General features: G+C 42.6%; 1 protein-coding gene across 4 annotated transcripts in view; it reads left to right on the top strand.

Moving 5' to 3' along the window:
• Nucleotides 1-24,939, top strand: part of ZFYVE26 (zinc finger FYVE-type containing 26) — a 43,429-nt gene extending 18,490 nt beyond the window's left edge. For 3 of the 4 annotated variants that reach the window (XM_081168628.1, XM_081168625.1, XM_081168626.1), the window contains 25 exons: nt 935-1,099; nt 2,222-2,449; nt 2,807-2,912; nt 3,058-3,797; nt 4,715-4,911; nt 5,133-5,237; nt 5,589-5,711; nt 6,262-6,438; nt 6,608-6,854; nt 7,433-7,531; nt 7,829-7,986; nt 8,197-8,366; nt 8,656-8,687; nt 9,654-9,787; nt 10,676-10,896; nt 11,101-11,248; nt 12,105-12,314; nt 14,755-14,973; nt 15,732-15,929; nt 16,470-16,672; nt 17,673-17,814; nt 18,669-18,728; nt 20,178-20,360; nt 20,885-20,929; nt 22,408-24,939. In XM_081168628.1, coding sequence (XP_081024754.1) covers nt 935-1,099; nt 2,222-2,449; nt 2,807-2,912; nt 3,058-3,797; nt 4,715-4,911; nt 5,133-5,237; nt 5,589-5,711; nt 6,262-6,438; nt 6,608-6,854; nt 7,433-7,531; nt 7,829-7,986; nt 8,197-8,366; nt 8,656-8,687; nt 9,654-9,787; nt 10,676-10,896; nt 11,101-11,248; nt 12,105-12,314; nt 14,755-14,973; nt 15,732-15,929; nt 16,470-16,672; nt 17,673-17,814; nt 18,669-18,728; nt 20,178-20,360; nt 20,885-20,929; nt 22,408-22,617 — 4,520 coding nt within the window. In that variant the 3' untranslated portion in view covers nt 22,618-24,939. The remainder of the gene's footprint in view (nt 1-934; nt 1,100-2,221; nt 2,450-2,806; nt 2,913-3,057; nt 3,798-4,714; nt 4,912-5,132; nt 5,238-5,588; nt 5,712-6,261; nt 6,439-6,607; nt 6,855-7,432; nt 7,532-7,828; nt 7,987-8,196; nt 8,367-8,655; nt 8,688-9,653; nt 9,788-10,675; nt 10,897-11,100; nt 11,249-12,104; nt 12,315-14,754; nt 14,974-15,731; nt 15,930-16,469; nt 16,673-17,672; nt 17,815-18,668; nt 18,729-20,177; nt 20,361-20,884; nt 20,930-22,407) is intronic. The other variant, XM_081168627.1, reaches the window with a different exon arrangement.
• The last annotated feature ends 1,973 nt before the right edge of the window (nt 24,940-26,912 follow it).

The raw sequence follows: 26,912 nt of genomic DNA, 5'->3' as shown, positions 1-26,912 counted from the left end.
TTTGACCGTCTGTTTTGCTGCACCTCAGTTCACTGACTTCATTTGAATGTTTGCTCTGTGAATTTAATGTTTGCATTTCCTGCTGCTGGTTTTAAACATTTTTTTAAAAATGGGTATTTTATGTGGCTTTTATATTTTTGTTTGCTTGCGTGATTTCTTCTTATGATTGTGTGTGCTTGTTGTTCGCCACCGTGAACCGTTAGGAAAGATGGATATAAATGTATTTAATTATCCTGAGCAAGAAGATAGGGACAGATGCAGACCTACATTCTGTTAAGCTGGCTATATTGGCATGGGGAAGCAGTTTTACCACTGCCCATACTTTATTCAGAAGGACTCTCCTTATTAGATTATGGCTATGAACTATGCATTGAGTCTTCGTTCTGTTGTGAGTGTTGTTTCAGCAGTTGTTGTTCACTGCCCAACTGGTGGGTACCCCAGCAGGAAAAACCCTCACAAATATTGGTGCACATCAAGTGTGGGGAACATTTAACTCTCTGGATGTTGCTGAACTACTGCTCCCATCATTTCTGACTGTTGGCCATGCTTGCTAGGGCTGATAGGAGTTGTAGTTCAGCAATGTCTAGAGGGCCCCAGGTTCCCCACACCTGGTGTTCATGGAAGCTGAGTTCCAGATAGCAAAATTGAATATGTGAATCGGCCCTTGGAAACCAGAGAGTATCTAAGTTGGGAGTTTTAGTGATCCTGAGCTGATGCTTCAGAGAGCTGCTGCCAATCATTCGATGGTACTGGGCTAGATGGAGCAATGGTCTTATTCAATGCAAGACATCTGTCTGCATGATGCATTGACTCAGCTCAACAGTGAACCTCAGTTATGCCACTTAGGCCCCTTCATGTGTCCTTCACATATCTATTCCATATTTGAAACAACATTCAGGTTTGGTATTGACTCTTGCGTCTTGTTTCCCAACAGAAATCTCTGATGAGAAAATAAGCAATCACTTCCACTGCAGCATTGCTGACCTCATGCAGACTTGTTACCCTGTCCTGACCGAGAACTGTATTACCAGCCAGATTGTTTTATCACAAGACTTTGACCAAATCCTTCAAAGACTGGCACATGTAGAAGAGTCTTCGGGTAAGTGTGTGCATGAGTCTGTGTGTATCTTAATGGCTATCTTAAAGTAAATCACTCAAACTTTTTTCTTGATTTGAACTACTGTACTGCATAAGATGAGTTTTTTATTTTAAAATTATGTGAAAATGGGGGGTCGTCTTATACACAGATAGTGCATAGCGGGGACCTGGCATTGGTTGCTGCCGTGAGCTGGAGTTTGTCAGTGGCTATTGGGCGTGTTATTGGTGGCTGCTGCAAGGGCTGTTTTGTTGATTGGCTTTCACTGCGGCAATTGGGTGGGCGATTGGTGGTTTCTACTGGTGAGGGGACAGACGATAGGTGGCTTTTGCGACGTGTGCGAGTGGCAGCGTAGGTTAGGCAGGTGAGTGAGTTTTGGCAATCCCCTAAAAAAGCTCAACAACTCAGAGCAATCTCCCCCCATTTTCTTAAGTTGTAGTCCCCCAAAATTGGGGGCATCTTATACACGGGGGCGTGTTATACATGAAAAAATACAGTATGTGTTTCTCCATATTTAAATTTTAAATTTAGCCCCCAATTTTAGATTACTTGGAAAATTCTGAAATAATTCTTATTCAACATGAGTATATATTTCTAGGAAAATGTTAAATATTGGGTTTTTAAAAATTTACCCTGATCAATTCATAAATATCTACCTCATAATCTGGTACAAAATAATGGATAAAAGTGCTTCTTAATTATTCCCATTTAACATTCTTAGATGTAAAGTTTCCTCAAGACTTCACCTGCTGGTGGAAAGAATGTTTGTACCAAGACAGGCTGTTTATTTCTTATTTGTGCATTCCATTTCTATCCCATATGTTTTTTCTCCAAGGAGCTCAGGGTGGCATTTACAGTTCAGGCCTTCTCATTTAATCCTCAGGAAACCCTGTGAGGCAGGTCAGGCTGAGAGGCCCAAGGCCACCCAGTGAGCTTCATGGCTGAGTGGGGATTTAAACCCTAGTCTCTCAGGTCCTAGTTCAACACTCTCACCCTTATGCCACACTGGCTCTCACTTGAATGGAAAGGGTTATGTGGGATGCGGAGAAATAAAGGTTGATTTTGTGTACTGGGGGAGAGAGCATTTCACCTCCAATCTTTTTCTTTCTTTTTTGGTTTTAATAGATTCCAAGGGGAACCTGCTGGCTGCGTTAGCAGAACAGGCTTCCTTGAAACCCGCAGAATTGGAGGCACATCCCATTTCTAATCAGTTCAAACTCTTGCTGAGAACACTGGAGCAACATGCTCAGACTCTTGAAGGGAGCCCTGTGCAAAACATCTACGTGCAAAGCTTCTTTGACTATATTAACAGGCTGGCTGCTGTTCTTCTCCGAAGCCTCACTTCAGAGCTAGGTGGGAGATCTCTCACCATTGAAACAAGCTAATCCAAGTTTTAATTCAAGAAATATCAATATGGGTGGGGGAACTAGCTTCTTAACCTCAAGTGAGTTTCATGGCTGAGTGGGGATTTAAACCCCAGTCTCCCAGGTCCTAGTGGGTAACTTGACCTGTGCCTGTGTCACTGATTCTCTGCCTATGACAACCTTTTTCTAAGGTAACCTATTTTGCATCTGTGCAGCAGAAACGGGAGCACTAAGAAGTTTGTTTCAAAAACATGCAGCATTGCTGCATGCCAAGAGCAGATTTTAGGAGCATAGCGTGGAATCAAGTTGACATGACACTTTTACAATATCCTTTCTCTAATTCTAGATCAATCTACGGAGTTAAGAGTGGCAAACCCTTTCCTATTACTTCAGCAGAGTCCTCCCCATTTGCTGTCCCAGCTTTTGTTTGAGAGACAGGTTGCTCCTGACAGGTACTGACTTTCTTCAAACATGGGCGGATGTATTGTGTACGATCAATAGCAAACCTGGGTTTACCTTGTATGCCACTCACTCTCTTTAATGCAGCGCTTAGTGTACTGCTAAATTTATTGTACTTTCTGTTCCTCAATCGTGCAGGCTGTCTTTGCTGTTGGCCAAAGAAGAACTCAACCTAAATGTGCAAGAAGTGATCATCAGCTGCTGCTGTAAGGCATTGCCTCTGTGCTGTACCAGGCAAAGCAACCAGACCAGGATCCTTTTGACCAACATTAGTAGCCTGGCACACCTGCATGCCTATCACTGTCTGCCTGACGTGGAGGTGCCAGTCCACAATCCCGCCATGGACTCTGAGGACCTTTCTGAGCATCCTTCTCCCACTCTGCCTGACCAGAACCAGCACATGCTCACATCTTCCACCCTCGCCTTCTTGAAATCTCAGTCTAAACTGACAGCTGCTGTGGCTTGTCTTAGTGTGTCGAAGGCTCAGAAGACCCCCAAGCAGGGCCTGTTGTGGATGGACTTTCGAGGCAAACGGGAAGTGCCCTTGTCTATGGAGCACGTTGCCAAGGAATGTGAAGCGCTGTTAAAGGAATTTCCATTTCTGGAGAGCTTTCTTCTTGCCATGTGTGAGCCCCTTCAGGACCCTCAGGATGAGGGAAAAGGCTTGGCTAGTGCACTGTGTGGCAAGCCTTATGTGTCGCTGCTCTTCCTGGGGTTGCATTCTGTTATGGCTGTTGAGGTGTTGATGGAGAACTTTGAGCAAGCTCTCAGCACAGGGGACTGGCCCAGAGCCCTCCAGATCTTGAATCTCTGCAGCCAGGACACGGAAGAGCTAATCACCGTGCAGGATGCCGTACTCAGCTGTGCTGCTGCTGATGGTAAAGAAGGGGTTATTTTTCTTGTAGAAATGGCACTTTGGGCTGCAGACCAGGAACTGACGACTCAGTCGTCTAGTTTTGGAAGGAAATGGAAAATGTGTTGAGGCACTTTGGATACAGTGACAAACCATGGTTTTGCCACTCAGTCTGAGACTTGGGCCCATGATGTTTCTTCTAGGTCAGGGGTTCCCAAACTGTAGTCCATGGACCAACCATGGTATGCATGCTTCATTCAGTGGTGTGCAGGCTTCTGTGTGTGGCATTAAATGCGTTAAATATGCATATTATTTTTATTGTATTTGTATAGATTCTTTCATTTTTAAAATATTTTATTGCAATCTGCTATGGAATGCAGATTGCAATACAATAAAATGCAGTATCAGAAATAAAAGTAATAAATGTAATTACAGCATAAAGCACCATTCGCTACAGTTGCTGTGGCAGACATACAAATCATTAGGTGCTCCACCAAGACCATCAGCAGTTTTTAAGTGGTCCATGCGTGGAAAGGTTTGGAAACCATTCCTCTGGTAGCCCTGGAGCTGGAAACATCTGATAAGTGGGCCTGCTTGAGAGTAGGTTGGAGGTAGAGTAGAAATAGAAAAGCAGCAATAGCCATGTTATTCCCCCAACTGTGGTTCTATACAGAGGGGGAAGAGGCAGGCTGTAGCTCAGTGGGCAGAGCACATGCTTTGCATTCAGAAGGTCCCAGATCCAGTGACCAGCATCTCCAGATCAAGCTGGAAAAGACTCCTGCCTGAAACCCTGGAAAGAGGGTCTGATTCAGTATAAGGCAGCCTTTGGTTTCCTAATGTCATTGCTGCTATCCTGCTTTGCGTCACCTTCATCCTGTGCAGCTAAAGCATACAGTACTCTAAAGCCAAGCTTCAGATCTCTGGTGTATTCTTCCTTTCCAGGTAAGGATGGTTGGCAATACCTGTTCCGAGTGAGAGATGCCTTGCTGAGGAGCAGGTTGGCCCTGCGCTGTCTGGATAACTGGCCCTTGGAAGCTTGTCTAGAAATCTTGGCTTATTGTGCCTGCGACCCTGAGGTGCCCGAAGAACTCAGATCTGAGCTGAAGAGCAAAACAAGAGAGCTTCAGGTTTATCAAAAGGTAATAAATCATTTTATTTGGGGGTAGAATATTTCTCCCAGATTTTTTGGCGTCTTTCGGCTGCTGGGTTATATAAAGGCAATGATAGCTCCTTCTGGTCTTTTGGCAGCAGACCACTTGTAATTTAGAATAATTCCTGGCTCAGTTGTCTGCCTTGGTCCTTTTTAAAAGTAGAGAGAGAGATTGCTGAAGGGGCTGTTGTATTTGTTTTATTTTGTCAGATTCTAAGTCTACAAGATGTCACACTCTGGCATGACTGGCAGGACCTGAAACGAGCCTGCACTGATGACCCCCAAACCGTTGTAGGAGTGATTTTGGAGGCAAAGGTAGGCTATTTTTTGTGTGTCTTTCCTCCCTTGGAAGCTTGATCCTGCACAATACGCAATTTCCCCCAGATTCTCCCCCAAGCCCAGAGTCCCACCTAGTCCCACATCCAATTTTCTCGCAATGGCTAACTGGTGACTTCTGAGAAATCCACAGTTGGGGTTTTCTTTCCTAGTCATGCTGTAGAAAGGAACTGCACCTTTCACATCCATTGTTTCCTTGCCTAGCAGAGGAACAACTTTCTACAAATAAATTGGTTGGTCTTGCAGAAAGCTCTTTTCATCTAAGGTTTTCCAGATTTCCAGTATCTGAGTGATGGCAATACAAGAAAGAGCTGATTGTCTTTATCCTAGGATCATGAATTATGTGAAGAATGGGGGAACTTGTATCCTGTTCCAAGAGATGATTTGATCAGTCTTCACCAAGAGCATCTCCTTCATTTGTTGGAAATGGGAGACACAGAAAAGGCTTTGCAGGTAACTGCTTTGTTTTCTCTGATTTATCCTCCTCCAAAATCATTTTGCAATCTTAAAGATGTCAGTAACGGGACGCTTTGCACATTAGGGAGGAAAATGATTTCCTGTATTCAGTGGGTGTCTCCGGTGGGTGGCTGTGTCTGAGCAAATGACAAGCATGTGCCCAGGAGCCTTTGGCAAATTATGGTTCCTGTGGACACAAATCCATCTCCCTTCCATGTATGACACTTGTTTGTGGTAGAGTCATATGGTGTACCAGCAGGAAGGCCTCCTTGTAGCCCTGCTCAGCAGCCTTCTTCATAAAATGAGCAGCCATTTGCTAGGTCCCATTGTGCTTGGAATGTTTTTAGTTGTCTTTTCTGCCTCATTATCTATATTTCCTGTATTGTGATTGATATATTTGTTTGGTGCTGCCGTGAAAACCTAGCCTCATAAAGTGCAGTGTAGAGCTGTGTTAAACAGATAATTTTAGGTTGCAGATGTCTTCAGCTGGCAGTGTGAAATTATTTTATGATCTGAATTAACTCTCCATTGTTCACTTTCTTTGTAGCTCTTGCAAAGGATAGAAGACCCAGACATTCAGCTGGTCATAAGTGAACAGTGTCTTGATAAACATCCCAGCCTGGCAGCTTCTCATTTCCTTGCAGATTATCTCACCACACACTTCTACAAACACTTAACAATTATGCGCCATAATGAAATTCAGGCCCTTTATATGGGATCAAAGGTAAGCAGATATGAAATTTGCAACTGCGTTGCTGGGTTTTGGGGTTCTTCTCTCAAGTAATGAGAGAGGTTTCAGGGTTGGGTTTTTTTAAAAAAATAATAATAATCAGGCATTATATAAATTTTATGAAATAAATAATTTTTGTTTCTCTTCTGTTTCTACATCCAAGGTCTTACTGACTCTTCCTGAGCCTTACCGTGCTAACTACTCTCACCTGTCCTGCAAGCCACTGCTCATGTTGGAGCAGCTCTTGATGAACATGAAGGTGGATTGGGTAGCCGTGGCTGTACAGACACTGCACCAGCTCTTGGTTGGGCAAGAGATAGGCTTTACGGTAGAAGACATTGATGCCTTGCTCTCCAAGTATGCTGGGAAAGCCCTTGACTTCCCTTTCTCGTTAAAAGAGAAAAGATCAGGTGACTTGCTTTTGGGAATCTCTAATCAGTGAAGATGTTCCATGTGCTCTTTAACCAAACATGACAGATTCTCAGCTGGTAAGGCAGATTGGATTCTAGCCAAATCCACCTTATCGCTTTGGGTTCTGTGACCCCATGGTTTTGGCTTGCGACTTAATTGAAAAGCCCCTGTGCTGCTCCATTTCTTCTCCTGTTTTCCTTAATGCCACACAGTGCAGTACTACTAATGTGTTTTACTGACCGTGGCAGTGGAGCCTGCATTCAAAGGGCATAAGGCAGTGAACCAAGCCCCTTACTTCTTCTGGCTCAACTTTTTGTATATTTTTAAGTTGGTGTAGTCAAAAGAGTTGAGGAAAAAGAACATTAGAAGGCCTAGTATCCCTATGTTTCTAAATATCCGTATTGTTCTCCTTTTGCTTAGATGCAAAAGTCTGAACCTTCTTGTGCATGCCATTGGGTTAGTAAATTGCTTGTACAAAAACTGTAGTCACTTGAATCACATGTGCTGATCCAGTTTTGGATGAATCATTCTAATCTTCTTTGCTGCAGATAAAAATGGTTTTCTCTTTTGCCTTTAGATTCTGTGATTCAGATGCAGGAGAATTTGTGTCGGGGATCCGAGTCTGATACGTTGTCTAAATCAGAATCGACGGAACAGTTTCCAGTTAATTCTCCTGGTGAGAGAAGGTCTAATGGCTGGATGTTGTGTTCATACTCGTGTTTTTCTCTTAAATCTGCTTTCTGCTGTAGTAGTTTAAAAAATAATAATTTCTGGGTGGGATTCAATGGATGAGCCCCACCAAAAGCTCATACAAGAACTTCTACTAGCACATCCTTTGCCTTGTCACTGAAGGGTAGCAGTGATTGTTTTGAGGCTTTTACTTACAATCTAGTGGTATATACATTTTATGAAATAAATAAATATAATATTTCAATTCTCCATTTTTTGGTTTCGTTTCTTGTTTATCATCAAGATGCAACGCATTCTTCCAGCATGAGAGAGAGAAGCCTACAGCAAACTGTGTCCCCAGAGGAGTTTGTGCCACCAGAGAAGCCCCCACCAAAACAGCAATGGATTCCCGATGAGACTGAAGTCACGTGCATGGTCTGCAAAACGGAACGTTTTACTATGGTGAGGAAACCCCCAAGGCCATACTTGACATGTAACTGGAACACTTGAACGGGTGTGTCTGCCGTTGGCTCTTTGGCCAGCTTGCTGCACTTCTGTCAGTCGTATTTGCTACTGTGCCCCAAAGATCCAAATGGCTGTGGGTCTTGAATGGGTAAAATGTTAACCACTGAAATGCTATTGCTCCCTTCAAAGTTCCTCTTTGTGTCTCAGTTTAATAGACGACATCACTGCAGACGTTGCGGGAGGCTGGTGTGCAGCTCGTGTTCAACCAAGAAAATGACTGTGGAAGAGTGTAGGGAAAACCCGGCTCGTGTTTGTGACCAGTGCTACAATTATTACAACAAGGAGGGCTCAGAGGACTTGCCCCCTGAGGCAGAAATGTGTGTAAACAATCTTTCCCCATTTTTTTTGTATCTGGAATGCTAGCCTTCGATATCAACTAGTGAATCATTTTAGCGTTTCTTATGGGTCTCCCCCTGAGAGTTTCAGTGAGGAGGAAAAATCTCTGTTTCTAGTTCCTGTTGTTCCTGTTTCTAGTTCCAACAGTGGGACAATGGGTAGGGCTTCAGAGTTTGATTTAATGCTATGAAAACACTTCCTTTACCGAACTTAACTTTTCGACGCATGTTTGAATAGGTATGAAGCCTCATTGTTTTTCTCTTTTCATAGTACAAAAGTGGCGGATCAGGACCAAGAGGAAGGTGAGGAGATTTGCATTTTGCTGGCATGTATTACAGGACTGACTTCACAGTCAACGTTGCTTGTAGGAAACATGGGCAAGCCCTGAAGCATCTTCAAAGGCGTAACAAATGCATAGTGGCATGAGCTTTCTAATGCGTTGCTGCACACAGCTACTTTCTTTAAGAGAACAGGGATTTGTTCTAACTCGGCCAAATTACTTGCTGGAAAACATGGCAAGATTTGGAAGCCACAATGTGTTATCATGACTGGCTAGAGGACTCCTTGGGCTATTTGCCCTTGGGACTCCCCAACCCCTCACCCATGCCCTATCTTTTAGTAATGTGGTAGTTCAAGGGTGAGAAACCTTTTTTGGAACTGAAGGCCACATTACTCTGGTGTAAAGCTGATGGAACATTGTTCTGGTAGTGAACAGGGTCAGACAACCCCCTTTCCTTTATCCATGGAAACAGGTGCCTGTATTTAATTTCAAATCATTCAAGTTTTTCTTTGTTTTCTTCGTAGACTTTTACAAAGTTGGTTAGAAAAGCTTTATCTGCCCTTATGGTGCGCAAGGCAGAAACAACTCAGTCATCCCAGAAGAAGTGTAAGCTTAGAGTTATTCAAGGTCTTAAACTTCAAAATGTAGAGCATTCTGAAAATCGTATGCATGCAGTTTCAAATTTGCAAGGTCTGTCCCCCCCCCATATTGACAGAGAACAGAAGTGCACTGAGCCAGTTCCCCACTTTGCTTTAATCATCTTTTGCAAAGGAAGGAGCTGCAATTCGTACACAACATCCAAGTCTTTTCCCTTACCTGCTATAGAGCTGATGGTTGGCAGCCCCTGGAAGCAGGGTTCCCCTTTCCTGCTGTAGTTGCACCCTGCTTCACAGACCCTTTACTGAGCAGGGGTCAGAATAGATGTCTGATTCCAAATTGTAACATGTGACTTCTTGTCCTGATTTCTTGTGTGTTCTGTCAACGGCAGTTGCGTCCTCCGATAATGAATGCTCAGATTACTCTGCAGTGGTGCAAATACCCAAAATAACAGAACTCGAGTGGCTTCTTTCTTTGAGAGAAGAGGAGAATGAAATTGTGCGCACTGAGTTTTATTATGAGCAGGTAAGTGTATGCTCTAAAAGGGGGAAGTGGACTTCCGATATGGCACATGATAGGGCAAGCAAGGAAAAGTAGGCAGCGGGGCAGAAAAGAAGAATAGGAAACCAGTGGGGAGAGAAGATAGAAAAGAAATTGAGAAATGGAACCCAAGAACACCAGGGAGGGAGAAAAGATCCAGATGACATCCCTGGGCTTTGGGGAAACAGTTCTGTTATATTGCAAAAATAGTAGTGAGGGAACACAAGGAAGTGTCCCTGCTCCACCCCAATGCATCATCTACTGGAGCACCGGGATAATTGGTGTACACTCCTTGCTCTAGCAAGTGAATGAGGTGATGTTGGGGCTTTCAAGTTCATTTGTGGCAGATTAGCAGAGAGAATGAAGAAAATAAGCGCCTGGGCACTTCTGTCTCTTCCTTTGACTGGGTTCCTACTTCATGATAGCAGTTTATGTGGTAGCACTTCTTTGTAAGATGATTTGCTTCTCTAATTAGAAGCTAAAGCTTGCATTTTAGCAGCCTGAAGATCTTCTGTTAAAGCTTAGTATGTTGCACGTGTGGACCCTGTGCAGTTCAGATGTAAGCTCCCCTGTGAACAGGGTCGCAGTCATTCTAATAAATTGGATATTGTACTATGTGCTGGCAGTAGTGGTGCTGGGAAGGGGGCCATATTGTGCTGCCTGCATTTTGGACATGGTTATTGGGTCTGAGCTTACTATGCATCTGGTCAACACAGCAGGGGTCAACAGACTCTTCTATCTCTTTGAGTTTTATAGTGAAGAATATTGTTCTGCTCCTGTCTTTTTGGCTGAGTACACTTTAGCTCTTCAGCTGCAGCCTGCAGGTGGAATCACAATTACCTCTGCCTTTCCCTTGCCTCTCCTAATGTTCAGGCACCCAGTGCTTCCTTGTGCATTGCTATTTTCAATCTCCATTCGGACAGCGTAGCCTGTGGTCACCAGTTGATAGATCACTGCTGCAAGCTTTCTCGAGGGCTGACAAACCCCGAAGTGGATGCTGGCCTCCTCACGGATATCATGAAACAACTGCTCTTCAGTGCCAAAATGATGTTTGTAAAAGCTGGGATGAGCCAAGATTTAGCTCTCTGTGACAGGTAAGTGGTCTGCGGTTCTCCTGAGATGCCTTCCCAAAGTAGTCAGACAGGCCTGGCTCATGTTGGGGTGGATGCAGCAGAAAGTGGTCTATAGCTGAGACTGAAACATTTATATAAGGACTGTTCTGAATTTTTCACAGTTTGGTGGATCCCAGTGTGTGTGCTGCCTCTAACTTTTGTATCTTATTTTAACTCCGCCAACAGCTACATCAGCAAAGTCGACGTGCTACATATTTTAGTCACTGCCTCATATCGTCGTGTTCCCTGTCTGGATCAGATATTGGAGCCTACAGCAGTTACAAGGCTAAGAAATCAGCTTTTGGAAGCAGAATACTATCAGCTAGCCGTAGAGGTAATGCATGGGGAGAGAAGCAGCTCTGGAGTACAGCCTCAGGGCTCCTTCAAATCATTGCTCTGTTCTTGCACAGAGATTGCCTTCATTTAGAGAAAAAACATATTGGGGTGTTTTAACTTCAACTTGAAGCATCTCTTCCCTCACAAAGACACCTATTAGCCTTTTGGGCTTGGTTCTGTGTTTTATAAAATATAGAAAACCAATGCTTGGTGTGTTTTTTTAAAAAAGCAACTATATAATTAGTAGATTAATCAACTAAGCATTTGTTGATTAATTGGTACAGGTCAGCTTTTATTGGTGGGGCTGGGATTTGAAAACATGCTTAATTGGGGGACTATTTGGTTCTATTGTAACTGTAATAGGAAATTTTTTAAAACCCATTAGGCATGGTCTTTGTTTCTAAGAATATATATTAAGATTTCTTAAATTCTTAATATCTGAAATGTACCTTCTCAGTATTGTGACAAATGCACTCCAATAAAACTGCCAATAGTGACCACAATAGGGTACAATAGTAATAGGTCAATAGTGTTCAGCTCTGATTAAAGGTAAAGGGACCCCTGACCATTAGGTCCAGTCGCGGATGACTCTGGGGTTGTGGCGCTCATCTCTCTTTATTGGCCGAGAGAGCCGGCGTACAGCTTCCGGGTCATGATTACTGCAGCTCAAAAATAATACTGTAGAGCTAGAAAAACTTCAGAGTTAGAAAAGAGCAACAAAAGTGAGCAGGTAGACATTGCAATTGCATGTGTGTACATTTTTTTTCTTCAGAAAACAAAAGATGACTATGGAAGACTGAGGGGGAGGTTATCTCATATTTTGGTGACTGTTTTCAATAACCTGTTCATTTTAGGTTTCCACGAAGACTGGCCTGGATCCAGGTGGGGCATGGCATGCCTGGGGCATGGCATGTCTTAAAGCTGGCAACCTCTCTGCCGCCAGAGAGAAATTCAGCCGGTGCCTAAAGCCACCTCTTGACTTGAACCAGCTAGACTCAGGCTCAAGACTGGTCCAAGATGTGATACAGTACCTGGAGTCCACAGTGAAGCCCATTATCTCAGTGGTAAGAATCCAGTCTTCCTCCTTCCTCAACAGCTGGTCTCCTGGGGTAGATTTAAGCTACAGCCAGAACATTAAACATGCTAGGGTACTGGTATTCAGTGCTATTTTTCTAGAAAAAGAGGTGCTGGAACTCACCATGAACGCCTCCCTCGTTCTCTTAGAAGGGCCATGGCTGGGCACCCTGAGAGTGCCGGAACTGAGTTCAGTATTTCCAGCTAAAAAAAGGGTCCTGTTTGTATTTAATCTGGGACCAAGTTATCTCTGTGATTGCCTATGCCCACATTATTCTCCCCAAACCTTGAGTGATGGCATCTAAAGACCTGCTGCCCACCATAACTCAGATCCAAGTGACAGGCTTTTGGATTACAACTGTGCTGGTTGGGACTGTTGGTAGTTGTAGTCCAAAATACTGGAGGACACCAAGTTGGCAAAGGCTGTTCTATGGAACTGTGCCAAGTCCAGTATACCTAAAGGAGCAGCTCCACTCCCGTTGTACAGCGTGGACACTAAGGTCCAGTTCCAAGGGCCTTCTGGCGATTCCCTCACTGCGAGAAGTGAGGTTACAGGGAACCAGGCAGAGGGCCTTCTCGGTAGTCGATCGCCCTCCCATCAGACGTCAAGGAAATAAACAACTATCTGACTTTTAGAAGACATCTGAAGGCAGCCCTGTTTAGGGAAGTTATAATGTTTGATGTTTTGCTGTGTTTTTATTATATTGGAAGCCATCCAGAGTGGCTGGGGCAACCCAATCAGATGGGCAAGGTATAAATAGTAAATCATCAGCATCTCCCTCCCCCATGCTTTTGGGACTTGCTCCAAAGGCCTTCCTGTTTTATAAAGTCTTTAAACTGTCCCGTTTTGTTGAACTTAACAATACTTAATGGGTAGGAATACAATTTAAAAGTAAAAACAATTAAACATAACAATTCAATAAAATCTGCTATTTAGAAGAAAATTGTTATATTGAATTGTTATTGCTTTTAAATTATATGCCTACCCATTCAGTATTGTAAGCCACTTTGTAAAGTCTTTTGCTCTGAAAAGTGCAGTATAAGTACCTAAATGTACTTTTAAAAGATACTTAAAAATAAGAAGCTAATGCTTACTGCCTATTTATGTTTTTGTGTGTGGTCATTGCAAGGGCAAGTTTATGGTTTAGTGAGCATATTGTTAGAACATTGCCTGTTCTTTTCTTTTTATTTCTACAACTAACAGCGCTGGAGATGTGCGTACTTTATTTTTAATGTAACCTGAACATTCTGTTTAGGTGGTATGCAGGCTGCAGCTAAAAATGGCATGTGGTAGAATGTCCAAGTCAAGGTTAGATGCAGAAAATATTGAAGACACAGTTAAATCCATGCCAACAAAGTGTGCATCAAGAACATCTTGTCTTGGTTTGGAATTCTTTTTCTTTGTGCCTTCAAGCTGTACACTAGGGAAGAAGAAAGTGAAATCAGGGTATCTATGGCTCTTTGATGACATGGGACAAAATGCCAGGCATGTATTATTCTGGTGTTTAACATTTGGGATTACCATCTGGCCTGTTGCCATTCTTACTAAAAGCTGACATGGACAACAGCATGTAAAGCAAGAAAGTGACTACAACTCCCATAATCCCTGACCACTGGTCTTGCTGGCTGGGTCTGGTGGGAGTTTCTGTTCAACAGCATCCAGAGAGCCACACATTCTCCATCCCTGATGTGCAGATCCAATCTTATGTAGTGCTGGATTTGGGACTGGGGAGACCCAGATCCAAGACCCAATTTAGGCACAGAAGTCGCATGGTGACTGGGAGCCGGACATTCACTTGCTTCTCACAAAGTGATTTGGAGGATGATATGAAGAGGGAGTGAGGACCATGCATGCTGCTTTGACCACCTTGGAGAAAGGGCTGGAGAGGAATTGAAATTGATAAAGGAACGTTGCTTGCAACTTGCTGCTTATGAACTGCTGTTGATAATAGTGGCCATATTATGTTATGTGCTATTGTGGTGTAGATAGACGATGTGGTACCATACTGAAACCTACCTGTTTGCAGGGGTTAAGCAGTTTTCCACTCTATGTTGACTTGCACCGGGTCAGAGAAAGAGGAAACTGGATGTTAGATATTGCCCACATAGCATAACTGTGCAGCTCATTTCTAGATTATGATTTGGATCAGAGTGTCTTTCTGCTGAGAAAAATGGAAGGGCCTCTGGAGGAAGGTATTTGTGGTACAGGGAGTGATTGGTAACTTTAAAAAAAAAATGTCCTGCATCACCTGCCACATTGTACTGGAGGGTCCCTCTGTCCTTTGGAGCAGCTTTCGGTGGTGGTATTGCCAAGGAATGTAGGAATCTGTAGAAATTGCTTTCCTCTTCCTTCCTCCAGCAGGACCATATGGTGAACAGACATCTCCTCACAAGAACTTGTGATGTTTGATTCTCTGCTTTTTTTGGTAGCAGGATGACGACTACTTTGCCACTTTGAAGGAACTGGAAGCAACACTAAGGACACGAAGCCTTTCCCTGGAGCTGATACCTGAGGGGAAGATTCAACACAACAGCTACTACCAAGAGTGCCTCTTCTATCTGCACAACTATAGCACCAATCTAGCAATCATTCGTTTTTATATGAGGCACGACTGCGTGAGAGAAGCACTGCTGCATTTGTTAAATAAGGTGAGGCAGCTTGTTCCTCCTGGAGGTTTTTCTAGTAAGGGGTGATGAACCTGTGGTCCTCCAGATGTTGCAGGACTACAACTCCCATCACCCTTGGCCATTGGTCATGTGGACAATGAGAGCTGGAATACAACAGCTGGAGGGTTGCAGGTTCAGGTTTCCATGTCTCTTAATTTGGATAGGTTCCAGGTGGTATATTATGGGAACATGTTACTTTGTTATGAAACTAGTTTTCTCAATATTGTGAGGACCTTGACCTTGGTCTCAATCTTTTGTTGAAGTTGTCCTGTTTCGAAAATCTTGCCTATTTTATCGCTATGACTAGCCGCCCTTGAACAATGTGTGCTGTGTTCCCTTCTGCCTTGAAAATAGCCCTTTTATTTTCCATGTTATGACTCCCTTCATAAAATGGCTGAGGCCTTGTTCAAGTGCCTCCAAGATTTATTGGCAAGTGTAAATGGTGCCAGGAAATATTTCAGTTTTAAGATGTCTTGTGACTATTAGAATAGCATAGTGTTTGGTAGGTATATGCAGGCTTTCAAGGGAAGTCTCATGTTGAGACTCCCCCTAACTCAACTTCTGCTGTGTCTGCCTTCATACCCAAAAACAATTTTCAGCCTGATCTGAGAATTGGACAAATGTAACTTTTATGAAAAACGTGCAGTCTACTGTAGCCCAATAACAGAGGCTTTTCTTCCTAAAGTAATTATATGGATGAGGCAAGTCCGTTTAAACGCTTGAATTTTTCTCTGTTTTAGGAGAGCCCACATGAAGTATTTATTGAAGGGATATTTATCCCAAGCTATACCAGTGGAAAACTTCACATGTTGGAAAACTTGCTGGAAACGATTGACCCGGGTCTAGCTAGCTGGGGTGCTTATCTCATTGCAGCTTGCAAACATTTGCAGAAAAAGAATTACTATCATATCTTATATGAATTGCAACAATTTATGAAGGTAAGAGTGGGGGGGTTGATGTTGATGATGATAATGGTGATGGTGATGATGACGATGATAATAATTTATTATTTATACCCCGCCTATCTGGGCAGCTTCCAACAAAATATTAAAATACAATAGTCTGTGAAACATTAAAAGCTTCCCTAAACAGGGCTGCCTTCAGATGTCTTCTATAAGTCTGGTAATTGTTTTTCTCTTTGACATTTGGTGGGAGGGCGTTCCACAGGATGGGTGATGTACTTCTCATGCTGCAGTTTTAAATGTTCTGAACTTTTTGTCAGGAAAGTTGGACAATATTTCCTGTATTTTGGGAAAGAGCCTCAATATGTGCTGTTTGTTCATGTACGCAGTGAGGGGGGTTCTTTTGGGTTCCTAACTTAGGAATGTCTGCTATAATAGAGTTTGCAAACCCATCCCATCACTGCTTATGTCCAGTCCCTTCTGTATAGTTAAATATGTTCTGAAGAGTTGCTAAGTGGTTTTCACCAATGATACACAATTTGAAGGCTTACCCATCTTAACACTTCTGTCTTTCAGGATCAAGTCCGTGCTGCTATGACCTGTATTAGATTTTTCACTCACAATGCAAAGTCTTACGCTGAATTGGGAGAAAGGCATACCTGGCTGTTGAAGGTCAAAGACCATCTCAAAGTTTACCTACAGGAAGTTTCAAGGAGTTCGGGAAGAAAAAAGGTTACATGTACTTTCCGTAAGAAAATGTCTGCTCCTGACGTCTCAAGGTACCAGCAGATGTTATCGTTTGATGACATATTTTTCATTCTCCGTTTTATTGATCATACAGTTTCCCTGAACAGTGTGATGAGGCATTCTTCAGGACTTTTACCATAAGCATCCATGCTCTTAAAAATCAGTTGGTTTAAGTTCAATATTTTTGAGGTATTGTGACTCTAGTGTCTTGAATTCATTTCTCTTAAAGTTTCTCATGCTCAACTCCATTTTAACAAGGCATATCTCTGTGGATATTTTGGAGTGTGGGTTTTGTCTAAGTAGCATTAAGTAATGTGTCCTGTCAGCAAAATGATTTCTGCTTGAACAACAAAATGTTCCCACCTCTCCTCCCCCCAATATATCTTTTCTTGGGTTTCCTCCAAAGCTCCAGAGCAGATTTGGGATGGGGGTGAGGAGTAGAAAGGGAGGAAATCCCGATTGAACAAGTGGAAATTCTTAAGCTGACAGGAGGTGTTTGTTGAATACTGTCTTATGTGTTGACACGTCCACCCTCTCTTATCTTACAGAGTAAATCTAGCATGCAATGTTTTCCATGATATACTTGTTATGCTTGTGTGTTTTTCTTTAATGAGGACATTCTTTTTGTTTCCTTTTGCTCACAAAGTGTTTAAAGATGTTTATTCTGGGAAAGGAAAAATAAGTAAATATTTATTATTATTATTAATAGACTCAGTGATATGTGAAGGCATTGCTTTTTTTAAAAAAAAACTTCTGTACAGTCGTGCCTTGGTTCTCGAACAGAATCCATTACAGAAGTCTGTTCGACTTCCAAAAACATTCAAAAACCAAGGCACAGCTTCCGATGGGCTGCAGGAGCTTCATACACTCAATCAGAAGCCGCGTCAGACATTCAGCTTCTAAAAAACGTTCACAAACCGGAATATTCATTTAAGAGTTTGTGGCGTTCGGGAACCAAAACAGACGAGTACCAAGGCGGTGAGATCCAAGGTATGATTGTATTGTGTAATGAAGCATTTCCCCCTAAATCAGGCATATCAATACAGTTGAGCTTCAACTGGAAGTGACAAGATTCCTTCATCGGTGCGAAAAATTGGGAGCCTCATCTCTGACTGTCTCGTCTGTACCTACGCTCTTTGGAAACAATCAAATGAAGATGGAAGTAGCTTGCAAGGTACTGAGTGCCTCATAAAATCATGGCATAGTTATAGGTCTCAAAACTGAATACTATAAACAGCACTGAGTGTAGCCTACAGAGAGCTGGTTTCCATCTAACACTAGGACAAACTATGGCTTAGGGCAAACGCACAGGTTCCCAGAGAAGAGATCATGGCTTCTGTACTTCTAACTAAACCATGGTTTCGTGTAGTGTGTTGTCCAAACCTGGACTCAAGGTTTGTCTCACTGCATACAAACCACAAGGAGTAAACCCAAAAACCAACCTTAGTTACAGCTTGTGGTTTGCAAGATAATGCATAAATTCTGGTTTGGACCTCATGCTAAGCTTAACTTTGGCTTCTCACACAGCAGCAGCAGGACTGGATGAGGAGATACAAGAGAGATTTTTATCCATGGCTGCTTTCATATTGTAGAATTCATTCTGAAGAGAGGCTGGATGGGCTCCCTCCTTTTTCCTTTTTCCTCCACTGCCAGGCTATGACCTTCATCTTCAGACAGGTCTTTGGAAACTAAGGTGCAGAAGATACTGATCCCTGACCCAGGGCAAATTATATTTTCATTCCTGGTTTTAGATATGTTGCAATTTAATCGTTTTCAGCTAGTTTGTTTCTGTTATGCTGTGTTTTATAATTGTAAGCTGCCTTGAATCCCAACTTGGAAGAAAGGCAGGGTATAAGTATATTAAAAAAATAAATTGAAAATAATAAATATCACTTTTCCAAAACTGGATGCTGTCCTTAAGCTTGGAAAGAGGGAATAAGAATCCTGTTTGTGTTATGGAGCTGACAGTACTAACTGTGGGTTATTTGAACAATACTCAACCTTTTTGCTATTGCTATTTCTTCTCAGGTCATGCTGGAAGGTAAAAACATTGAAGAAGGCTTTGGGATTGCGTTTAGAGTTCTACAGGTACGGTGAACCTAAGATGATGTTATACATAATGTTGATTCCTTACAATTCTCACCAAAGCAGATAAGGAAAACCACAGCATTTTTGCCATGTATCTTTTAGGTGTCTATAAAAACTTGAGTTAGAAGCTTCTGTTTTCATAATTGCGTTAGGTTTTTAGTATAGCTTTAGTATAGAGACAACTGAAACCTTGAGTCATTCCCTTCAGCTGCTTCCTTCTTGTAGTTTCTTGCCCTTTAGCACGTTTCTGTAGCACCACCTCTGCTGCCTGAGCATCTATGACGTTATTTTCCCCAGTGCTCAGTATTCTCCTGTCTGTAATTTTGTCTCCCTTCTCCTCAGGATTTAGTTTAAAGCTCTCCTGATCAGGTTCACAATACTCATAGCAAACATATTCTTGCCAAAAGTCTCATGAACCTAAACCCTCCACTTAGAGTTGCAGCTTTAGTTGAGTCCAACTTTATATTTGCCAAATATTCAGTATCTCTTGTAGAGGTATACAGACATGAATGGTGAGTTCCACACACCCTTCCCGCATTATTGCCAAGTCTTTGCTGAAATAACTGTGTGAGGGACGCAATGCCACCATAGCTGACATTTGTTGATATTCAGGTGGCTCAAGCATTTTCCCAGTCTTTTAAAAATGAGGTAGAAGAGGTGTAGCTGAGTGCTGGAGCATACAGAAGGTTTTATGTCCTTGTTTCTGGAAAGGACCCCTGTCTGAACCTCTGAAAATCTGCTGCTGTAAAATCAGTTTGACCTGATGGGTTTGACTTGATTTCACTCACTTGCATATATGCTGTTTAATCTGAAGAGGCTAACCTGTGGTCCTCTCAGATGTTGCTGGACTCTGAACTCCCATCAGTCCCAGCCATAATGACCAGTGGTCTGGGATGGTGAATTTTATGTGATTAAACTAGGAACAGATAACCTTTGGCCAAAGAATTTTTGACTTTTAAAACCTAAGGAAGCTTGCATACTGTAAATAGTGTTGGACTAAGTCACACAGAGCTCAGTGGGACTTACTGTCACACCTTACTGTGTGTAAGGATGTAGTTATTGCAGAGTCGTTCGATAGCTTGGCCTGTGTGTTGATCTTGGTGGGATGCATATGAGAGAAAGGCTGTCACTCGATTTAAAATATATCTTAGCTGATTGAATTGCATGAACTTGTTTAAGTGATGCTATAGCCCTAATGAGGACTAATCTTAAATGGGGACAGAGCAAGGTAGATGCAGAGTAGGGGCCATTGAAGGAGGATTCTGTAGCATCACAGTGGCTAAATTTATATAAAGACATGCAAAGGTTTGATAGTACACAGTACCACAGGACTTCTGCATGACCAGGCAGTTTTCCCAGATCCTTATTGCTCCTGTATCAGTAAAGCTCAATTCTGGTTGTAGGGAAGTGTTTGTGTATTTTGAAATCATATTGGTTCTTCCACCTTAGGATTTCCAGCTGGAGGCTGCTGATGTATACACTAAAGTGGCCAGACAGCTGGTGAAGCAGCAGAAGTACAGTGAGATCAGGCAGCTCCTTAAGTGCATCAAGGAATCTGGTGCTGAAGATAAAACTGATGGGGACAACGTCCTCTTAAACTGTCTGGACGAGTCTGATTCTATTCCTGCTGAGGTAATCTTGTTCTTTTCCTGGAAAGAAAAGGCACAACCCTATTTTGTTTACATTCTGCAAATAAGTATTGTGTGCTTGGAATGCAGGTAACAACTTTTAGTAATCTCCAAGACTGAATTATTCTCATTTTGCTAGTCATGCTTTCATGAGGGGCTTCTTATGAGGAGCTTCTTTCAAGCTGGCTGAGACCCTTTCCTCTCATAATCCGGGAAGTTTATCACCTCCTGGCCCAACCAATCGCCTTTCTCCTTCTAGTTGTTATCACTTAAGGAGGGCAAGTGTGGAGCAAACACATGGTGGGCCCCATCTCTCAAAGCACCATGTCTATATCCATAGAGTGCAACAAACTGAAATCCATCCATGCAAAAGTGGCTAGCTGTCTCTTTGGCATCATCCTGTAGATCCCTGTAATTCTTAATGTGTCATCAAATTTGGAATAGATACAAGGGATGTTTAACAATGAAGTGTTTTACACACATGTCATGCCGATCTTACAACTGGTTATTTTTCTTTGTGGGTTACAGGATCTGGACGATCTGATCAAGGATATGGACAGTGATGAAAACAAGGTAAGTGAAGAATAGGATACATTGATCCTGGAGAAGACCACACAACTTTTGTGGTCTTTCCTGCTTCTTCCATTATCTTGTGCTCTCTAGATTAAGCAGCAAGTATCAGAAGATTCAGTGATACTTGCAAGGCTGTGGCCTCAAAAGAATAAAAGAAAGCTGCTTTGAAAGGGTTATAGTAATTCTGGCCCTTGCTCATGAGCTGTTGAAGATGAGGCTCCTCATCTAGCTGTCCTGTCATTGAAAAAAACCTTGTCAAAAGACCTGGAGGGTGCCCTGCAGAATCTGGAGCATAATTATTTAGCCTGCACTTTCGTTTTTCATGGCAAACTTTTGCAGAGGCTGCAGACAGCTGTGACCATCAATGAATCCTTTGTGTGCCCTGAGCTGCTCGTTATTCCAGAATTTGATTCTTTCTCTCCTGTTAATGAACACATCCATTGTAGTGTTTCTAATTCTGGTAAATTCTCTTTGCGAAAGGCTGCTGCTCTCAGAGAAAGCCACAACTAAAATACTTGCTTATCACGAATGAAACAGCATAGCTTTGTGCTATTTTTCAAATAGGGTTTCTCCAGTAGTGGATATTGAAACCCAAATTCTTTTAAATGAGCTTCGTTCTTTTTATGCAATGGAAAAAATAGTAGGTTGAATGGCTGATGGGGAATTTGGACCCTCCAGACGATGTAGGGCTGTAATTCCATCAGCCAAAGGCAGTGTAGTTAACCAGGAGGGCCTCAGATTCCCCACCCTTTGTTAAATAAACAACGGGAAAGGAAAGATGTATAGTATCCTTGAGACTAAAGCAATATCCATTCTGATCACTTGTTTGTCAATTCTAAAAGCTCCAGACAGAAATTGAATGTGTCCTAGCCAACTCTCCAGGCTGATCAGTATTGAGATTTATTTTAAGATTTGGTAATTACTGCATTCCAGTTCCTGATCAAGAGAGCAGCCATGCCAGCTGTTCCAATACCTGGAATTGTCCCAACCTTGTGTGTATACTGTTGTTCTAGGAACCCAGCTAATGCTTTTTGGTTCTGATTCAAAAGTTCCCACATTTCCACTCACATAAGGTTTGTGGAAGTTTGTCACCCTTAGAGAAAGGTTGTGGCTCCATGGCAGAGCATATGCTTTGCATTCAAAAGGTCCAATCCTCACCATCTTCACGTAGGGCTCTCCTGTCTGAAACCTTGGAGAGCTGCTGCTAGGCAGTGTTGAGGACACTGAATTAGGTGGATCAGTGGTCTGACTCTTCTCTCTATTCCCTGTGTTTTGACCGATTCCCATGTCCAGCCACAATCCTTTCCATCACATCCCATGCTTTTCTGGAGGATTCCCCCAGCCCTCAAGCAGGTTGGCAAGGGAGAGGGTGGAAGTGTACGGGGCTATACCAGGAAGGTGGTGAGAGACCCCCTTCCTGTTAAGTAGAAATCCACTTGCAGAAGGAAAAATCCCACCCTTTTCTCTCTCCGTTTCAGATCCAAGCATATCTGAAATGCCACAAGCTACGTTCCGCTTACCTGGTCTCAGTGAGACAAGAAAACGCTCGTGCTGTGCAGTTGGTCCTGCATGTACGGCAGTTGGCTGAGGATAGTGGGGAAGATGTGGTGCAAGCCATCTGCAGCCAGTGGCTTTCAGTGCACCACACCAAACCAAGAAGCTGGCTCACTCAGGGCTCCAAGAAGTGACTTCCAGCAAGCGTATCATTGGTGGTGGTTTGCTTTTTTATAAAGGGAAGGCTCTGCATTGTGTTGGTCAGATCAGCTTAGTCTATGTATGGCGGCGGGTTGGAAAGGAGCTGCTCCAATGCCTCTTCCGAAAAGGAAAAGACTGCTGACTAAAAGTGCCAATCATGTCCTGATGACAACCAACTATCTCTACCTCAGGGTGTTCTCTCTCTTTCTCCCCTCCCCCTACCGCCCGGCACAACCTAAAAATGTTAATGTTTCAGTCTTTCATCAACCATATTCTCCTGTGCTGCTATCAGTACATGTATCCCCTGGGCATTGTTTTATTAATTTAAAACCCACATCGGTTAAATCTAGTTTGGAACTTATCTTGTGATTCTGCTAAAGCAAAACTGTATCACAGGCAAATCTGTATAGAGACATAGTAATGTGGGTTTTGAATTTTGGAATATGTAGCAGATGCATCTCTAGGATTTGCTTTTGTACAGGTATGTGCTGTTTCTCCTATAGGTATTGGAAAGCAATGGGAAATTCTTATGAGGAGGAAGCTTCCTTTCCTGTTTCGAGAAACACACAAGTTTGCTGAGATGCACTTTGTCCTGCTGCTAATTGACAGATACTAGGATAGCCTAATTCCTGGAGCAAACTGTACTTGTACCACTGGTCAGTTGTAAGATCCTTAAACTGGTTTGATATGTGAAATTTGGAAACAAGTTCCAATTGTTAAAACTGCCATCTGTGGACTTAGCAGAGCTTTTTACGACATGTGCATAACGTGAACATTATTGTAAAAAATTGTCCTCTCTGTTGTAGAAAATACACCTCCAGCGGGTGGTTGATTTAATTATATTTTCTCACAAGTCATAAACTTTAATTATCTATTCATTGACCAAAACCAACTTTGCAGAACAGAAGACATTTGAGTGAAATAACTATTGTGTGTATATGTGAACTAATTGGAGCAGAGTGCAGAGTGGCAGCCTAGGCCAAGCAATTATAGGGGTGAGATAGTTGTGCAAGCTTGGAATCTGTTTGCCACAAATCTTTCAATAAAGTTGCCTCTGTAGCAGCAACTTTAAGCAGCTGCTGTCAGCCAGAAGCACTCAATGAAAGCCACAATGTCTTGCTGTAAGTATGAGTAGTAATGGAGCTGTGCATAATTCTGCACATTGCCATGTGATGCAATAAACGTATAAAGTTAAATAGTAAATAGAATCCAGAGAGGAAGTTGCCCCCACAGCCACTTAGAGCATGGCCTAGACCCTTCGGGAGTCTGGACTGATTCTAAATGTAATGCCCAGTACCTGGTTTTTGTCATCCCATTCGCTAATTACCTGTCTATCCTGCTGTCTTTCCAGTTACCACAATTGGAAGCATAATTTGCAGTGGGCTTTAAAATTCCTTTTAAATCTAAGGCAGGGCATCCAGCTAAAACCCTTCAACTCAGTTGATGGGGCCCATCAGTTTCTGTGAAAAGGGAACCTAATTGATTACAAGGGGGTGTGGGAATTGAATTGTAGGTGATGTCGCTGCACTAAAGTGATGGTAAGTGAACTGCTGTGCCATGATGCACAGTCAATCCATAAGCATACTTAATTGTTTACACCTTAAAACACTCGGGTTTTTAAGGTTAATATTGTCCTTTCCTGCTAACTTTAACTTTAACATGGTTGACCTTTATTTATGGGTCTTAGCATTACATCATAGCCACAAATGCTAGGAACAATTAGCTCATGGGATTTGGTGTCCAGAAATAGCTCGCAGCTTAAGTTATATACATTCAGCTTTCAAGTTCTTCCACCTCCTCGGTCTTGAAGATTATCCTATTAGGAATTTAAGGCTTACAAAAGCTGCTTTTCTGTCTGTCAGAACTGAATTTCTACTGGGCTTCAGAAGAATGTGATGTGACTGTACGTGGTATTGATCAGTTTTCTCATGGAAAAGCATTGGGGGGGGGAAGAAAAGCACTAATTCTATATACAGTATTTTAAATTGCTATACATCTCTCATTCCCTTGCCTGTCTTTTACATACATCTTCACAGGAGAAACAATAGACCCTGCTATGGTGAAGATTCTAGACTAATTCTGTGTTCCCTTTTGCACTGTACTCTATGCACTTTACATTGTTTGCAACTCAAAAATCCTTAGTGGCTCACTCTAAGGTGTTTTTTTTCACCAGCAAAACCTATCCTGTAAATTGCCCTGCCTCATAAATACTGGTGTTGATGAGATGAAACCTTCTGATGAACAAATGTTGACCCTTGATGAGAGATGAACTTCTGTCCATAATGAACAGGAATAAAGCATATTTTGTCAATTTATTTCATTTAGTTTAACTTTGACATATGTTGGGATTTTGTATTAAATTACATTAAATTAAATCATAGAGATCAATGTTTAAAAGCAAAGACAGAGCAGTGCAAGTTTGAATTTAGTCAGTGTATTGAGAAATGTCCAGTGCTGAATGCCAAACTGAAACTTCCAGCCAAAGAAAATGGACTTTGCATTACTTTACTTAAATTACCGTATTTTTCGCTCTATAACACGCACCTGACCATAACACGCATGTAGTTTTTAGAGGAGGAAAACGAGGAAAAAATATTCTAAATGAAACAGTGGATGTATGATTTTTATGGTTCATGCTGTGGCCACAGACATGTGATCTGACAGTGAGTTTGGGGTAGCCCAATGCAAAAATCCTGAGGATCCATGTGGATCCGTGCTTTGTAACCACGTTTTAAGTGGGGAGGGAAGGAAAAGAACTCAAGGGACAAGGAGCTTTTCTGCGGGGAGGAGGGAGGGAAAGAGCACTGTTGCTTTAAAGGTATACTTAAGGTATTTGCCCTGTGCCTGGGTTTTTTTTTCCATTTAACAGTTTGCAGCCTTTTCCTTCCGCTCCTTGTTTTGAGGCGGAATAGATTTGAGCAAGTGAGGAGGACTTGGGTTGCAGGGGATTCGCCATTAGCTGTGTAAAAGTGCTCCTCCTTGCAGCCTGAATGATAAGCAGCCACCAGCAGCAATAGAATCGAGCACAAAAAAGCGGTAAGCGCACTAGGACCCAGACAATGCTCAAATCTATCCTGCCTGAAAACAAGCTGCTCCATCCCAGCCGATCAGCTGAGACGCGGGGGATTTGCGAAGTTTTCCCCTCTCCCTCATGCCCTCCCCAGCCTTTTTTTTTACTTCCTGGTTTTCACTGCGCTGGCTCAGAGCTCGAGGTTGGTTTTATTTTGCTGCTGGTTGCTTAAATTTTATCTTTCCTGCCGTCTCTCTGCAGCCTCATTTCTCTGTTTAGAGAGCGCGCAGACCTTTCCCTCCTCCCGTGTAAGCGGCTGCTGCCGGCTTTGCTGCTATGGCTCTCCTTCCCTCCCTCCTTCCTGGCTCCAGGTCGCTTTAAAGAAAGCAAAGTGAGAGCCTCGTAGAGCGTGTAAGTGGCTCCCGCTTTGCCTGACTGACGGCAGCCATGGCTCTGATCCGTGCATTCGCTCCTTAACACGCACAGGCATTTTCCCTTACTTTCTCGGAGCAAAAAAGTGCGTGTTTTGGAGCGAAATTTACGGTATGTTAAAGTCCCCTCGATGCAAGCAGAACTTTTTTTTTTTCTGTAAGCCAACTTGTGGTCACAGCACCAAACATTTATGCAGAATCTGACTCCTTGAAAAAGTTATCTGTCCAACAACTAAATACTCAAAAGGCATGCTGCTGGACTTACTTCTCATTTTCCCTCAGAAAATTAAGAATACCATGCCCACCCCATGGCTCTATTGCTCTGACAAAGGGCTGTTAGATACTAACAAAACACTTACGTTATACAAAATAATAGTATGATCAATTTACAGCTAAGCTCCCTACTGTAATACCAAGATATCTGCCAGGGCACCCACCAAGCTCTTTTTAACCGAGAGAGAATTAAAGTTATTTCATGCTTTCCCCCATGCTGTCTGTTTAGCCCCCCCCCCCCCACCACCACCACTTTGATTGGTTCATTCTTCTTTTCAGGGTCCACTAGCCATTCTCCCCACAGACAACATTCAATTAAATAGTTCTAAATTATACACTAGCAGCCTGAAGTTGTGTTGACACCAAGGAGAGGGAGGGAGCAAGAAATGCCTGTACCATGGGGCAGGAAATCAAAACAGATTTTGAAGAACTGATTTAAGAAGAAAGGCTGGCCTTCTCTGCATTGGTGGGAATTGGCTGGTTGACTAGAAAATGGGAGGCTTAAAGCAAGAGTTTTGGAGCTCAGAATACACACACCTTGTACTTACTGATTTGAGCAAGCAACTCCTATCTT

The sequence above is a fragment of the Podarcis bocagei genome, assembly GCF_964188305.1.
Source record: "Podarcis bocagei genome assembly, chromosome: 1".
In the NCBI taxonomy this organism is placed as follows: Eukaryota; Metazoa; Chordata; class Lepidosauria; order Squamata; family Lacertidae; genus Podarcis; species Podarcis bocagei.
Note: the sequence above shows the minus strand (reverse complement) of the source record. Positions and strands in the feature narration are given on the sequence as shown.